We start from the raw sequence: 17,621 nt of genomic DNA, 5'->3' as shown, positions 1-17,621 counted from the left end.
AAACATACTTCACATAAGCACCTTGCTTATATTCATACAGTAAAAAGCACAGTCTACTAAAGTTCCACTGGCTTTTTATATTAATTCCTGTAGAAATATGAGTGGAAATTTCTGTAAAGTTGGTGTTTCAATAAGCACATGCTGACATTGAATCATTAATCTCTATTATAGGTCTTACGCTTTGTCTAACCACAAATGTTTTAACATGTAGTTAGCTGATTTATTTTAATAAGTAGAAAAAGCAGGCTGGACACATATTTGGGTTTAAACAGGCATTAGCATATGCTGAATGAAAATATTTTAAGTTTAAAAAAAAAGAAACATTCCTCAGCTCATAGCTTGCAGCAGTTTAACTAATCAATTTAGAATTGGTTCATGTATAATCTATGTAAATGTTTTAGTAATTGGAGGCCTTGATTTCTCATCTGTGAGCTGAAAAGCACACATCTGCCTTACAGAAAATGGTGAAGTTACATCAGCTAATGTTTGCAAGGCAGTGATATACAATGGTGATTTTTTTTGGCATATAAAATACTTTTCATATGAAATAATGAGATTTAAAATGCTATGGGTCATACAGTACAAAATATGCATATCTGTCAGTTGAAAGATGTCATCCTTGTCACCGTTAGAATAAAAGCTGATAACTATTACGCATATTTCCCAAAAATTACTCTATAACAGTAAAATTATCTCCATTCTCTCCTGACACACGGAAGTTGCACAACTCTTCTTTTGTTCAAGGACAAGTAGCCCAATTCAGATTTTAATACTTGAATATAACAGAGAGCTTTCTCCCAACTTTAAAGGACCAAAAAGGAATATTGCCCTGCTTTTCAGAGCATTTTAGAATGGTATTTTTCTTTTGTCTTGTTTCACAATAAAATGCGTGGGTTTGAATCTTGAATAGCTGTCCTAAAATACATGGAGAGCTTTGATACAAAGTGTCCTAAAAGGATAAATTCTGGTTTTACTGGGTTTTGGAGTTGTACTTGGTCAGACTATTTTAGACATTTGTAATGATGCCTAAATATACATTATATTTACAATATGTAAGAAAATAATTATAAGTTAAATAGATTATTTTGAATAAAATTTAAGATGTCAGGTGTAAATATTTAGTTTTAATGTTTAAGTTAACTAGTATTTCATTTGTTGTTCTACTTCACAGCTTCCAAAGGATGAAGATTTTGATAATGGTTGATTTTGTCCTTGCAGCTAGCTTGATGGATGCCACTGGCAGCTCTGTAAGTTCTAGTAATTAAATTTGTCTATAGAGTTTCTTATAAATATTCCATACCTTGTCCTCCATAGTGCTTACAATGTATCTCAGCTACATGGGATGGCAGAACCCTTGATGGAAAAGATTAGAATTCAGAAAAAAACTGAAAGACCGGGGAAATATCTTCAAATGATGTTCAGTGGGGACAAGTTTCCAATAACAAAAGAGGAAACAAATGCATAAATATACAATGGAAGAGAAATGACTGAACAATAGCACTGAACAAAGTAATCCAGTCAGTTTGTTACTGGATCCAACATGAAATAGGAGGCGATCTAATATCTTTGCTAAAAAGAGGTATCATATGATGCATTAAGAGGCACGTTGTACAGAAGGCACACAAGACAGTTATACTACCTTGCAGAGGTAATGTTAATTCAGAATAACACCTTTAGTTTTGTGTAGCATACTTACAGAAAGGCAAAACCCAGGAACACCTAAAGCGGTGGCTGCAGCAGTAGTATTTCTGGTCATTGACACTCTGGATGAAGACTGTTTCTGTTCTTTCCTACCTTGTCCACTTGCCATACAACTGTTTCTCAAATAAGATCCACAGCTACACTCACTCCACTGCTTAAAATATGTCTTACCTCACCAGTCTTGTACTGCCTGTCTTGGCTATCCTTCCTACTTTGATACTCAGGTCCTAACTAGCAAGGACCTGGGAGATGATTGAATTGTTGATTCATACTTGCCTAGGTGGAAGTGGTTGCTGAATTTACAGCTAGGTGAGCATCATTGTGGTTTACATTATCTTATGGAAGCCTTTTGTTCAGATAAGTAGCTCTATAGGGGCAGAATAGGAAGCACCTGCCTCTGTTATCACTTCTGCTCAGTGGAGAAAAATGTTACTAATTTTTATAGAAGCCTACTGAGAAAAAGACATTACAATGAAACATGTTTGCTTTCTTTTGATTTTTTGTTTGGTATATTATGGGCTTTAGCTGACCCTGTGACTAAAAACTGGGAACATTCTGAAATTTCTCTCTTAAGTTTTCACATTTTAATCTCATTAAAACACTAAACGCAATAGAGATTTTCTGGAGCTCATTTAAATTCTGACAATATAGGAAATAACACCTCAATTAAAAATTTTTATTTTTATAGTTTTCATAAAGTATTCTGAGTCTAATTTATAGCATCAATTTTAATGGAAGGTCACTAGCTGCTAAATAGTTCACACAATAATGAAATAAAGGTGGTGAATGCACATTAATTGCAGCAGCTGCTTAAATATGGGAGCACATGTCCAAGAGCAGAGCTGTCAGCAGTTGTTAGATAATTGCTTCTCAATGTGTAGTACAAACAGTTGCTTCACTGAAACAGACAGAACAGGTTATGTTCAGTCTGGTTTCAATCAGCGGGCACTACTGTCCACTGGAAACTGGCACAATCAAATTCACATTTTTTTAGTATTTCAACATTGTAATAGTTTAACTTTGGTCCGCACCTAACAAAAGGAATAGCAATATGTTGTAGCTGCTGACTCTTATAAACCTAGGTTACATTTGCTTCTCTAGCTGTGCACTAGTTTAACGCTAATGATTTTAAAAGAGTTACCCTGTGAAAAAGCGTAGTAGGACATTAAAAGAACAGTCTGGTAACTTACAGATCTAAAACCCACATTGATCCACCCTGAAGTTACACAGCTAACTTGTGATTGTCCCACTGGAAAAATAGGTGTTGAATTCCAAATATGAGAATTGTGGTTTGGCTATGCAGCAGCAAAGTGTAATGGGATTTGTCTGGAGTTGACAGAGGCAGACAACAATGAGGAGGCTGGGGTCAGGAAGAGAAAGCAAAGTATCACCATTATTTTTCATATGTATGTTACTTTCAAACCTCTGTTTCTGCTCAGACATTTCTTTCTTGTGGTGTAGTTATCAGTACAACTGGTAATTTCTTGATTGTCACTTACTATTTACCAGCACTGTGAGCTTAAATCCTCTTCATCAGGAAATTGCTATGTGTAAGGTAGATATATTACTGTTCACCCCAGTGTATTGTCTGTAAAGCAGATGAGAATCAGCTCAGTGTTAGTTTTTCATTTTCATGAAGTAATTCACAATATTTACATAAACAAAAAGAAAAGATTAATTTAAAATGCAAAGTTAGGAATAATATTTAGAGGCATAGCCTGTTGCAGACTTGTGTTTAATTTGATTCAAAGGAAAGGTCCTTTTATGGTGGTATATGAAGTAGTGTCACACTGAATTTAGGTACCAAGTTTTTCTAAGGTACAATAATATTTTTTGAGAACTTCTGTACTTCTACTATATAATTTAATCACAGTAGGAGAATGGCTTTTAGCAGCATGAATAGGTGAAATGATAGATGCATTTTCACGACTCCTGAAAGAAACATGCTTAGCTGCCTGTAGCTGCCTCTCCTTAAATGTGCAGACTCCTACTCTGTCCAGAATTGAAAGTAGCTCTTCATGGCTCAGACCTTGCCACATGTTAAAGAGACTACCCACCTGAAGTCTTGCCTATGAAATTTCAAGGGCCTGGTGACAGGGGCCACCATTTCCAGGATCACCCAGGTCTTTCCTAAGGTATTTTACCTGTTCTGCAAGGTTGCGAGTACTGAGTTAAGACTGATACAGGCTAACCTTCTCAATAAACAAACGCTGCAGTAGACTTGGTAAGTGTGGCATGGTGGCTCCTTTATCACTCTTAACTTAATATAATTAGGATTAATATTTGGTCTGACTGTTAACATGTTTTTTTGGACAGCTTTACTTCTACAGTTAGCATTCGCTCGTCAGGGTGAGCCCAGAAATATTTTTTTAAATTATTTATTCACTCTTTCTCAACCCACCTATGCAGCTCTCTGGTTCTCCGTAATTTTCTGTATGCACTCGGGACTAGTCTGAGAATTTGCAGAGACCTGTCAAGGAAGCCTCTTTCGAATTTCCCAATTCAACTCAGCTTTTGTGAAGGGTCTATATGAAGCTGCAAATACAAGTTGAGACAACCACCCTGGAACGACTGCAAAATAGTGCATCCTTTCTTAGTAATATGCAACATGTCACACAGTAACCAGTGCTTATGGTCAAATAACATCCCTCTAAGCCACTGTAGCAAGTTTGTCTCTGTATGTGCATATACTTTAAGTATTTTCTTCTTTCCTTTCCAGCTAGAAGAAAAGGAGGGAATGCTGGGGATCTCGTACAGCTATCAACAACTGAAAAAGATTTTCAAGGGAGTGTTCTTAAATAAGATAGGACTCTAGGGATATTAGGTCACTGGCTGCTTTGTTTATTCTAAAAATTTTAGTGTTTGGTAAACATGCCTCTCACTTTACAGCTCCTCCTTGTGGTCAAGCATCATCAAGACCAACTATAAACCTAACCCTGCTAAGTCCATCACTAAACCATGTCCCTAAGCACCTCATCCACACTTCTTTTAAATACCTCCAGGGATGGTGACTCCACCATCTCCCTGGGCAGCCCGTTCCAGTGTCTGACAACTAACTCTTTAACTAGTACCACAAATCAATTATGCAAAAAATCTGCATGTAGTAGAGTCATAAAATGCAGATACTAGTTAATACTGTTAATTTAATTCACAAAGTCTATTCTTGGAGTTGTGGTGGATGATACTGCAAGGAAGTCAGTTTAACCAGAACCGAGTTTGTGCTGCATAGAAACTTACAGAATGGTATCAGCTTTTCAGATAGAAGAAAAAAAAACCTCAGTGCAGCAAGAAAATGACAAGAAACATTTTGGCGGGAGCGTTCACGGAAAATAGGTGAAGCCTGAGCCTTATACAAATGAAAGTATGCAGATGCCAGTGGAGGTACACATCAGTATGCTACTTCAGATCTCTCTGTAGTTCAATGTGATAGGGCAATGTTCTAAGATACCACCTTTTCCATATGGGTGGCAAATGTTACAGGTCTACATCCTTAGCTCATGTAAATAATGTTGCCCTATGAATAAGGTTGCACCAATTTAGAACTACTGTGTATTGATCTTGTATATCAGATTACCAAAAGGTTGCCCTCTGATTTTGCTTTTACAGTGTTAGTTGGGCTCTTGTGCAAGCACCATAGCTACTAAACTTTGTTTGGTCATATAAAATTGCAGATGCAATGTTACTGGTGCAAAACCATGTCACATTTGTAAAATGTATCATAAAACCCCAAAAGCTTTTTTCACCATGTTGAAAACAAATTTGTTTACTATCTGTTTGAAACTGTACAGGCTGTTTTAATTTAAGGTCCCTAGATAGGGTTCTGCTCACTTTGGCTATTTTACCATAGTCATTAATCTAAAAACAATTATTTATTGCTCTGCGTACGTTCAGCATGTCAGAATTTGGACATTATTCCAGCTCTCTTGTCATGTATCCGTATTGGCACCAGGGTGAAATGAGTGCTAGGTATCACCATATCAGAATTGCTGCATTTCTCACCCACTCTGCATGGCAAAATTAAGTGTACAAGTCACAGCACAATATTAACTTTAAGTTTTTAAATTTTATTTTTCATGCATATTCACAGCTTCTTAGGGACTATTTATTTTAGCATGCCGAAAATGAGCTTGAAACTTTACATTATTTATGTTGGCAATGTTAAGATTCTTACCATAAGAAGCGTGTAATCTAAAAGCATTTGAAAAGTGCACAATGAGTTGAAAATGTATCAGTGTGGACTGTTTTTCTTTAAAACTCTGGAATTTTAGAACCTTCACAATGTTACTAGCAGGACTCACTGCATAGTAAATCTCTGTACATGGCATGTGATAGACAGTAAGCAATCTTTATGATAGGGTCTGTACTATAGTGTTTTTCCCTAAAGTCCCCTCTGCAAGTTTGCAGTGAGATCTGGTAGTTACAGCCTCTAAAGAGAAGGTCTCTTTGCAAAGCAGGTACATGTTTGGACACTCTGTAATATACAAAATAATTTTCAGTAGAGGTAGCAATTGAGGTGGAAGTCAACATAGTGACTGTAGGAAATTGTGACTAAAATGTTTTATTCAAGTTTAATTTTATTTGTGGTTTATTTGGTTGGGTTTTTTGTGTCACATGTTAAATGTGACAAAAAATTGTTGATTTTACAATAAGATATGTTTTTCTCTCTAGGATCCACAGAACTGTTTTCAAGAGCAGATACGACTTCAGGGCCAGGTGAGGCTTCTGGAACATCGTGTGAAACAGCAGCAGTTAAAAATTATACAACTTTTAGAGAAGAAAGAGATTCAGTACAGTGACAGAGGAGATGAAAAGAGTGTCATTGACTTGGGAGGAAAAAGACAGTATTCAGGTTTGAAATGAAGCTATTCTTTTCATTTCCATTCATTGTAATGATACCCAGAAGCTTTAGCACAATTGGGCCCATTGACTTATTGTTTTAAAAGCTCATAGAAAATTGTTTGTTTAAAACACAGTGTTCAGCTTTTACCTAGGTCTGCTGCCGCAGGGAAAAATTGTTAATTATGTCACACAGTATAAATCAAATCAGGATTGAAGCGGTTTATTGATTTATTAATAGCATATAATTAAAAAACAATCAGTGAACAATAAATTCAGAGTAAATATCAGCAATACAACAGATAAAAGCCAATAATAGACATTTACAAAATGTTAATAAACAGTTACAGATTTCTAAACACTCTTCTTTGACTAATCTCAAAAAGTTCTAACCCACAGGGTCAGTTCACATTCACACAGTCACAGCATTGAGTGCTTTACAAGCACACACCAACTCTGTTCCAATCTGTAAAGTCCCTGAGACATCCATATTTATACACGTAAGCCTGGCATAATGACATCTGCATCTCACTTTAATAATATTCTGTATGTTGCACCATTTTGACTGAGTTAGGTTCAGCTCAGGACATCACAGCTTCTAAAATACTGGTTTTAAGTTGTTTTTGTAATCTCACCAACATTCTGGTGGTGATCCGGTCCCCCTGCAGTGGAAGGCTAAGTGTGTTAGCCCGTAGTAGCTGGAGTGAGGCCTAAACTCTTAAAATAATAAAACAGCATCTAAACCAATAGTTGGATTGAAAATACCATTTGGGGGTCTGATTCTTGGACGGTGTTTGTTTCTAGTTGTCCAGTGACAGAGAGTTTAAACTTCTATAATTTTTAATAGCCTTGTTTGAATATACTTGTAGTGTTTATGCTGCTGGAAGAAATCACAACATATAACAAGGCATCAAATATAATAAAGCACTATTAAAATGAAATTTAAAGCAGTTGTAAGTCTGACTTTAAATTTTATCTGTATATTTATTTATGTATTCAGCATCCTAGAACACTTTTTTTTTATTATTATGGCTGACTCATTTGTTACTGGAAAAGATTATTAAAACCACATTTAGCTGAAAGGTATTTGTCCTTTCTTAGCATATGCTTCAGTTTATTTTCTTAATATGTGATTCTAAATAACAGATCTAAGTTGTTCTGGTTTCTGATGGTTTTTTCCATTATTTTTTCACTTTCTTTATAGCTTGGAAGATGCTTTTCCCTATTGATACTGCACTATTTCATTCAAACTGCTGTAGCTTTTTAATGTCAACGGAGCTGGATAATTTGGGGTGAGATAGTGAGGGAGAAATTCCATACTATATATATCTGCTAAAAATTAAAATATGTTGAAGTGTTTTGCTAATCTACAAGAAAATAATGGACAAGAAAAATTATTTTTTATAAGCCAATCAGATATTCTCTAGAAGAACAACTTAGCTGTTATTTAAATCATGTTTTCTATTAGAGTTTATTCAAATCCTGGCATAGCTATTTGTTTTCAGTATAAAGTGTTTATTTTCTATGTCTAATCTCCACTGACACTTTCACTGAGAAGAAATATAATAGTTGAGAAAGTTCCAAACTGGCCTGGAAGTTCAGCCAACATGTTCATAAATGTTTCAGGGAAAATCTTTCAGTTAATCAGCCCTACCTTCGCCAGGAAAAATAGAAATGTTGAAAATTATACGTCTTTCCTGTATGACTGCTTGATGGTAGATTACACATAAACAAAGAACTCCTTTCATTTCTTAACTCGTAGAGGAAAAAAGATAAGGTTATAACAGCAATTACATTGCTGTTATATTTTCAAGAGCTCTGAATTTCGTCATTGCTGTAAATGCTGATTAGTCATTAACACCAGTGGAGACCAGGCTGTAAATGGTATCAAGCCAAAGTGGTATCATTTTACACATACATTGCACTTTTTGGGGGTAGTCTTCCATGTATTTTTACTCCTGTTTGGTACAAGGGACAGGAGTATCAGGTCCAGCAATTGTTTCCCTTTTCCAGCCCTGATGATTTAATACTCTTGTTTTAGGCAGTTCTCCTGTGGACTTTCTGGACATGGAAGTACATGCTTGTTTTTAAAGGTTACTGTGTGGTTTATAGGTAGAGAAGTTATACGATTGTGACAAGATTCTAATGTGGATTATATTTTTGTAAATTAGAAGTGATACCACTTAAACCAGAGGAATTATTTTGCTAATCAAATGAAAACAAAAATGATAGTATTTTACAGTGGAAAAAAGATTCTTTTAAAGAAATGTCAAAGTAATTACGGCTCAATAAAGCTTTAAAGCAACACAAATACAAGAAATTGCCCAAAAGTTACAAAATTGTGTTTGCAGAGGTATTTCCTTTGTATTAGCCTGGTTCATATGTGACTCTTATATGACGTGACTTGATTTCCATTATTGGCTTGATTTCCGTTATTGGCTTGATTTCTGATTTTGCCAGTAAGTATAGGACTAAAAAAACTGTGTCCAATGAATGTTTTGTGAACAGATTGTGCAGAAATCTACAATGACGGCCATAAGCAAAGTGGATTTTATAAGCTGAAACCTATCCAGAGTCCTACTGAATTCCTTGCCTTCTGTGACATGTCTGAAGGGGGTGGTTGGACTGTTTTTCAGAGACGTTCTGATGGCAGCCAGAATTTTAATAGGTAGGTAGTAGACTTAGTCATTAAAATTGGAAACAAAGTGGAGAACCATTAAACCAGATGGAGCTAAGTTAAATCTTGACTTTAGAATTATATGAATAAGTTGTTATCTCCGATAAAAGGGAGGAATGGTTATTCTGTGGGACAGCCTCCAGATGAGATACCACTTTTGGCTCTGTCTCTATTCTAGAAGACATCTCTTCTAGTCTTTTTCTGGCAGCTTGTGCATTTTACATGAGGACACTTCAATGTCAAATGCATTAACAATTGTTGGAGCAAGAACTCAGTGACAAGTAAAGGACTACCTTGTCTTTTACAAATAGTAAAAATCTAAAAAAGTATAAATGTAAGCAATTTGCTTGAACTGAAATACCATCAGCAAACAAGTATGAGAGAAACCCACCACAGAGTAATTTGTAGCTCATGGTAAAATGCTTCCAGGAAAGATAACATGGGTGAAAACTTGATTTGTGGACACCTAACCTCCTTGTCTTTGCCAAGACTCAAGTATTTTTTGGGAAATGTCCAGAAGTGAAATTTTTGGTACTGTGAGACTTGAACATAAAAAAACACAAATAATTACAGATACTAGAAGCAACAAGAAGGTTTTTAGAACCTCCGCTTTGCCCAATTTGCTTTTCACGTATCTGCCTCCTTCTGTGGATTTGTGTCTTACCTGTGTTTATAATTACTGTAACTAACTTTACAATATGTTTATGGAATAGAGAAGTGATCCCCAGAGAGGATGAAAAACTGCAATCCAGCTAAGAAAACTTTTCTATTTTTATTTTACAAAATATGGTCGGACAAGCTACAGAAGCAATCTGTAGCAGTTTAGAATTGTTACCACCACACACCACCCATTCTTCTCCCTTGCCAGGGACTACGAGCTACTTAAGTCACAGGGGCTGCTTTCTCTTACAACTGCCTGTCCACAGCCTAATACTTTCATCCATTGGTTGAAGTATGGTTGCTTCTCATCAAGGAAATAGATCATATTTTGGTCCCCATTAGAACATGTCATGAAACCAAAACCACTGAGAAAGTGTTTCAAAGCCACTGTAGGCAGGGAAAAGATTCAGTGCTTTCAGTATACACATTAATTCTTGAAACTATGCATTAGTATGAATTCAAAAATTGTTAGAATCAGTCAACAAGTCAAAGCTGGAAACAGCTAGCTAATGCCTCAGTGTACAAAATTATATAGCCAGCTGCAGGAGTTTCACAGCTTAATCAAATCACAGAAAATAAACAATGCTTGTGGGACACCTACACATTCACTTAGATCCCCTTAGATTTAAGCAGGAAAAATGTTTTCACTTCAGGTAAATTGTGCTATACTAGAGACTGGACTGAGCTAATGTGTTTCCTTCTAGTCTTAAAATCTCTTAATCTTAAACCACTTTGAATGTACCTCTTAGGACTACTCTTTGGACTGGGATTCAGTGACCAGTATAGTGTGGGATTGAGCCTTTCACATGTGAAAAATAGAAATAATTCTGTGAAGATCAACCATGTAAATAAGATAATAAAGTTTAAAATATTTGTTTATTAATGTTCCCATATACAATGAACCTACAAAGAGTTTAGCAGAGGACTACCAAGATGATCAAGGGCTGGAGTACTTGCCCTCTGAGGACAGACTAAGGTTTATTCAGCTTGGAGAAGAGATGGCTTCAGCAGAACCTAATAGTAGCCTGCCTGTACCTACAAGGAGATCACTAACAAAACAGAGCAGAGAGCTCTGTTGAGTAAACAGGCTCTTCACAGTGGTGTCTGGTGGGAGGATGAGAGACAATGTACGTAAGTTGAAACAAGAGAGGTTTAGACTGGGTATAAGGAAAAACTTTCTCACCATGAGAACAGTGAGCAGATTGCCCAAAGAGGATGTGCAGTCTCCATCCGTGGAGGTTTTCAAGACCTGACTGGGCAAGCCCTGAGCAACCTGGTCTGATCTCATGGCTGACCCTGCCTTGAGCAGGATATTGGACTAGATTACTTCCTGAGACGCCTTCCAATTTGAATTATTCTGTGGTCTATGATTCCATGATAAAATAAACATCTTTGCAAACTTGCTTTTTAAAAAATAAATTAGTAATTTATAAACGTTTCAGAGTCTGGACTGACTATGAAGAAGGCTTTGGAAATTTTGTTTTGACAAATGGTGAATATTGGCTTGGAAATAAAAACCTTCATTATTTGACTAATCAAGGTAAGATTTGTATTGTAACAATTGTATTGTAACAATTCTGTTGTTTCTGTTTCTTTGCTCTTTCCGGGCCTTTTTTTGTTACCCTTTTTGTTAGTATCAATCCTGAGCTCTGTTGTTAGTCTGCATGGACTTCTCCAAGTCTCAGAACAAAACACATTTGAATACATGTATTCTAACAAAAGGTTTAAAATTGTCATTGGGCCAATGGCATGCAGGGAGCCTGTGCAAAACAGGGAACAGTAGACAGGAGTATACCTTAAAATAATTGTCTCTACCCATTTCACAGTCAGCATCACTAACAGTCCAGAGTCAGGTAGTATGCTGTATCAATTCATTTAGTCAGGGCTTTACATGGCTGTGTAGGCTATTACATGAAGGTAAATCTAGGCCTGTCCTGTTGATTAGGCTAGTCTTAGAAAGCTATTTCCATCTTTCTAATAGTCACTTAATCTAAGATAACTTCTGCTTTGCTATAGAATGCTGCATATACAAAACTTACCCATGGACTTAGCCAGCTAATTCATATGGAAATCAATACCACCAGGATGTGGTCCTAGTTTAACTCTTTTATCTTCAGAGTATAAAAATCTAATTTTCTCAGGTGTACGCTTATTGATTGATTCTCACTATCCTTTCATTACCACCTCAAATACCTTACTAAAATATAAAGCCCATGAGGCCTTTTTTTTTTTAGATTTTTTTTTGTCTACACTTGAAAATCTGTATTGGAATAATTCTAAAATTTTCTAAGCTGAATCAGGTGAATAAAGACAAAGAATAGCAAGACATGCTTTAATATGCATAAAGAAAGAAGATAAAAAACATAGAATATGCTGTGATGATACAGATAAGATTCATGATAAAAACACAATTAGTATTTTAATCTTCTACTATATAATACTCTGTTCTGAAAAGTAGTGAGATAGGCTAGTTTAACCAAAATAATTTGTGCTGTTATTTCTTAAGGGAACTATACTTTAAGAATTGATCTAACTGATTTTGAAGGGGAACGGCGTTTTGCACAATATGCAAGATTCGGAGTTGCAGGTGAAGAGGTAATAAAATATTAAATAATGACCAGAGGTTTTAATGAAAACATGGATTCTGTAGACAGACAATAAACATACAGGTTCCCTAATTTTCATAAAGGTTTGTGTAGAACCATTTTATCATATTTTTTTTCTTAGAAATGCTTGGAATTTTCAAATATGTAATAATAGTGGTTTACATTGATACATCAATTTCACGCTTTCTGTAAGATGTATGAATCATTTGTTTTAGCAGCTATGGATAAAAGCCTTTTTTCTATTTTTGTTGATATTACCAACAATAATGGTACATGATGTTCTGATTTGTTAATATGTACTGCAAACTACCTCTAATACTGGTTTTATTATGTCATTATACATAAAGTTATTGACAAATTTTACCCCGGTAAGCATCTTTACACCCCTTCGTTATCTAGTACATAGTGTTTACGTGGCATGATGTTTCTGAGCATAAATATAGTAGCAAATGTAACAGATTAGTTTCCTCTTTGTAGTTTCACTGTCTGACATGCTAAAGGTTAAAGACATATTGGATTACTTTTTTTTTTTCCCTTTCTTCATGTTTTTCATTAGCATTCTTATGAGATGAGCTGTGGTGAATACTCTGGCACAGCTGGTGATTCCCTCACTGGTGGATTTCATCCTGAAGTAAAATGGTGGGCTGATCATCGAGGAATGAAATTCAGTACTAGAGACAGGGACAATGACAACTATGAAGGGAACTGTGCTGAAGAGGAGAAGGCTGGCTGGTGGTTTAACAGGTATGTTGATTTTATATCAGTATTGTCAACTATTCTGCTTCATGTGTATTTATACAATAATAACATATGGTAGAAGATAGTATTGGCATTGTTTATTATATTTGCAATCTGCCCTTGACCCTACCAGACATCTCAGTGCTGGTAAGACTGAGATTCACCTTAGAAGGGACAGCACCTACCACACAGCTCAAGCTGGTCTTTGATAATGGTATTTGCCATAGGCTTTGGTCGTCTTTGTTATCAGACAGTAAGGAGAAGATAATTCTGCCCCTTTAAGGTAACCAGTTTTTACACAAGTAGGTCATGTAGAATTTGCAGATGTATCCCTGTTGCACTTCATTCTTGCATTTCTCCTGTGTTGCACTAGACCAGATGTGGCAGTACTGCAGAAGATCTGACAAGTTAAGCTAGTGCCAGCTTACTAAGCCTCACTTTTTTCACCTCAGTTCACAGCATCTCACTCTTGTTATTCCTTCTATATCAAGATGGGAATGTGTTTGCTCGGTTTCTGTCAGTGAGCATGGCTGGACTGAGAGGATTTTATTTAATACGGTTCAGTAAAAGAGTTTTAAAATCCTACTTACATACAAAATACCAATTCAAAAAGAAAGGATAAAACTGGTAGCCTTAGCACTGTCTGTATAAGCAGCTATGTTCTTTCCCTTAATTAGTTAGATAAATATAGCCATGAAGAGAAACTACACAATCTAGCTATGTAATAGGTTTAAAATACAACTCGGGGAAGCATACTACTCTCACTGTGATCTCAGTTCACTTGGCAAGAGCTGCCAGGCTGGATCAATTCCATTGTTTCTCTCTGTTGTGTCATCCTTTGTTTCTGTGTTTTAACTCCTCATTTTCCAAATTCTGTTTCCATTAGTAGTCTGTGACCAGCTTAGCTGATATAATATAGCTATTAACTCAATGTTTCAGAATTCATTACTTATTTTAATACATTTTAATGTATTTGCATGGATAGTGGGTCAGCAGAATGTTTGAGACATATGGGAAAAAATCACATGTAGACAAATTTTTTTTGCAGTTCTCATGAAAGTTAAGATATGAAAGGGAAAGGCAACTGTGTTGGAGATCCTTTTCCTAAGAAATCAGAACTTTTGTGGATTTAGAGGAATATCTAGACCTCAAGTAGCATAAAACTCTGATACCATGCCATGGAGTTCATTAAGAGTGAATCACCAATCACTTCTAGTCAACTGCATACATTTTTTGTCTTTTAAAAACTTTTTTTTTTTAATATTCGACTGGTCTGGACAAAAGAATGACCCCTTTGCAAAAGTAGCTGTAGATCAGAACTTGACAGTTATTAATACCTTGTAGTTGGTGCTACATAACTACTAAAGATAGCTGACTCCTACCAGGCTAGTTCCTAATATGGCTGTGTAGCTCATACTCTTAAAGTGACAGTCTATCTGGAGAATGAAAATGAGTTACTAATAGTGTTATTCCACTGCCTTGATACTGACTTTTTTTATATTAAGCCCAACATAAAACTGAGTACTGCAAAATACTAGAAAATTCCAGTGTCCTTAATTCCTACCCAAAAGAACAGTACTGGCAGAGAAAGAAAAGAACTTAGAACACATATTTGTCATGCACAGATTAGCAAACATAGAAGGAATTAGTGCTCTTGGCTGGTTTGTATAGGAGCTCCCAGCTATGAAGGAAGCTCTATTCTATCTGGACTAATGAAATACAGAAATGCCCAGATAATATGAATGCCAAAGCATGTGACACAAGTGAGGCCACATTGAAGTAGCTCAGATCTAGTTTAAAGGCACTGGTCTTGCATCAGCTCAGCAGTTGTTATCCTGGACTTCTGCAGAAAAATGGCCTCACTGCATTCTTTTGTAAGCAAAGCTCTAGGAGAGATTTTCAGCTTGGATGCAAATCCACAGAGCTGGGTTCACTCTGGTACTACACCCAGGTCATAAGCTTTCCTGCATCCAGCGCATTGCAAAGGTCAGTAGGTTCATAACTGGTAAAAGAAGAGCTAGCAAGTCTAGTTGGACATGAGCTTATTCTCTCCCCAGCTCTCCCAGTTTTAGTTACACCATGCATGGATGATCACAGTGGATATGCGGGGCATCAAGTTGGGGCCACAGATCTCACTAACTCAGGCTTCCTGCCTTACCAATCATCCTGGAGACAGCATAGTTACATCCCTGGGGGGCTGTAGTGGAGTCGGTAAGTACAGGCAAAATTCAAAGAGCTCTTCAGGAAACCAACTCCATCTCTCCCATCTGTTATACAGTTAATATATAATTCAGATAAAATGTCCATAGATAAGTGAGAGTTGACTGTACTTTTGAAACTATTGCAGTGCAATTTTTTTACTTTAAAAATTAGCCTATTGGAAGGAAAGGAGGAACACAGGCTAACTTTAAGGTGTTTATTGACTTGTGAATAATGAATATTGCTTCAGAATATCATATCAGTAACCACATGCCAGTTGTTTCTTTAATATGTCCAGTTACTTCAGATTGCATCCAGTTGGTTACAGAATACTGTATATTTTTGCTATTAGTGCTTCCCAGCACTAATTAAGAGTTTTACTGGCTCATGTTGCTGTTGACAAAATCATGTTTTGTCTGCTTCCATCCAAGGAAGTAAAAGAAGGGGTTCAGTTGATCTAGATACCTCTTAGCAATTGTGATCCTTCTAATGAAATCTGTGTTTTGATTCAAAGTAGACAGAGTGCCTGCTCAGTGCAGAATTTGTATGGCTAGAAAGATTATGTCAGTTCTGATACAAATTTGTCATCCTCAAAAACAAAGTCACTTTTGATATCTGCAGTTTATAAGCTTTCAACCAACACATTACCAAAACCGAGCTTAAACATTGTAAGCTGTGAATAAGCATATATTTATGAGAATTTTCCTATAAGGCTTTTATCACAGTTTTTCAGTTCTCAAAAACTGTTGTTAATGAAGCATAAGCAAAGCCAAAGAGACTAAGATTTGCCAGTAATAATATCCATAAGGTTCATTTGGACTGTTTTCTGTTTGCATATTTTCTGAAGTCTGCTTTTGAAATCCATCATGGTGTTCGACAGTTAGGTATTAACAGCACTTATAACAAAATACTGAATTGGCAGATAAACCAAGCCAATTCATTACAATGTGCTGCAGAAGAAACAACCGTTTTGCTCTCCGTATGGTCACATAAGGATCTAAACTTTTTTCTAATGAGTATCAAGGTTGTGCTGGTACCTATTCAAGCCTTTTGGGTTTTCGAGGGTGTTTGTTCCAACCACTGCATTTGATACTGTTAACAGCATTTCTGCTTCACTGTGTTAAAAGAACCAAAAAAGAATGTTCTTTGTATAGTCAAATAAAACTCTAGCTCTGATGATCCAGTGAATTGGTATACATATGTTTAATTAGCTGTCAGATTTAACCTATTTGTAAATAGAAGTCCACAGCTGAACAGGCAAACTGACGGTAGTATTCACGTTTTGTCATACGAAACACTATGTGGGGTAACTGCAAAACTTAAGAGGGGCTACTCTGGAACAACAAAAAGAAGCACAGTATTTCTTTCCCAGAGTTTTGCTTGGTGTATGCCCTGCTGCCACACCTGACCTGAACAACTCTGGGATAATTCTCCACTGAAACAGATTAGCAGGCAAAACTCAGAGAGCTGGTCATGTCAGAAAACGTGTGGAAAGAACAAAAAGATGTTTTGTTTCAAAGAAGCTAAGAGCAGTTGTGCCCTAATTAAACTGTTATTTTTCAGGCACACTGAAGTCCACAAATGCAAATTTTTGCAGCTGTCAAACTGGGCTGTTATCACCATGGCGAAATTTTTGACTCAGGCAGAAACTACAAATGCTTGCAACTTTTCGACGGGAGTTATTTATGTTTTCCTTTACTTTTCCACCAGGTGTCACTCTGCCAACTTGAACGGTTTGTACTACAAAGGCCCCTACACTGCGAAGACCGACAACGGGATTGTTTGGTACACTTGGCACGGGTGGTGGTATTCTCTGAAATCCGTGGTCATGAAGGTCAGACCTGCAGACTTTGAACCTAATACTGTTTAAGTGTTTTATTAAGATGATGTATCTAGTTAATCTTCTAGCAAATCAATCTAAATTAAAACAGATGGGCAGATTTTTGCTTCTCATCTATGCATACATAAATCTGGAATAATTCCTCTGCAACCAGTAGTTTTATGAGATGTAAATGAGAAGAAAATCTGGCTTATGAGTCTGTAGATACAAATACTAGTGCTACTATGTGTACAGGTTTTTTTAAAAAGGAAGGCATTCACTTAGGAATAAGGAAATTTTCAACAACGTGGAGAATTTTCGGCTTCTGCAGTAACTATAAATCCTTTCACCATTTAAAAAACCAGCATTGTCACTGTGTTGTCTC

The 17,621-nt window shown here is 36.3% G+C and overlaps 1 protein-coding gene across 1 annotated transcript; it reads left to right on the top strand.

The window, feature by feature from the left end:
- The first annotated feature begins 1,181 nt into the window (after positions 1–1,181).
- Positions 1,182–17,355, top strand: FGL1 (fibrinogen like 1). Its single transcript, XM_009808750.2, has 7 exons — positions 1,182–1,247; positions 6,370–6,550; positions 9,046–9,205; positions 11,317–11,414; positions 12,381–12,469; positions 13,037–13,224; positions 17,128–17,355. Exons 1-7 carry the CDS (start codon positions 1,182–1,184, stop codon positions 17,285–17,287), a joined length of 942 nt encoding a protein of 313 aa, XP_009807052.2. The 3' UTR covers positions 17,288–17,355.
- The last annotated feature ends 266 nt before the right edge of the window (positions 17,356–17,621 follow it).

The sequence above is a fragment of the Gavia stellata genome, chromosome 5, assembly GCF_030936135.1.
Source record: "Gavia stellata isolate bGavSte3 chromosome 5, bGavSte3.hap2, whole genome shotgun sequence".
Lineage (NCBI taxonomy): Eukaryota > Metazoa > Chordata > Aves > Gaviiformes > Gaviidae > Gavia > Gavia stellata.
The sequence above is the reverse complement of the archived record's forward strand: the minus strand, read 5'-3'. Positions and strand labels throughout refer to the sequence as shown.

Bases quoted from the DNA above. Each gene is read 5' to 3' on its own strand.
- FGL1 (XM_009808750.2), top strand. From the start codon at position 1,182: ATGAAGATTTTGATAATGGTTGATTTTGTCCTTGCAGCTAGCTTGATG. The intron at 1,248-6,369 runs GTAAGTTCTAGT...TTTTCTCTCTAG, and splicing joins TGGATGCCACTGGCAGCTCT to GATCCACAGAACTGTTTTCA. The intron at 9,206-11,316 runs GTAGGTAGTAGA...TAAACGTTTCAG, and splicing joins GGCAGCCAGAATTTTAATAG to AGTCTGGACTGACTATGAAG.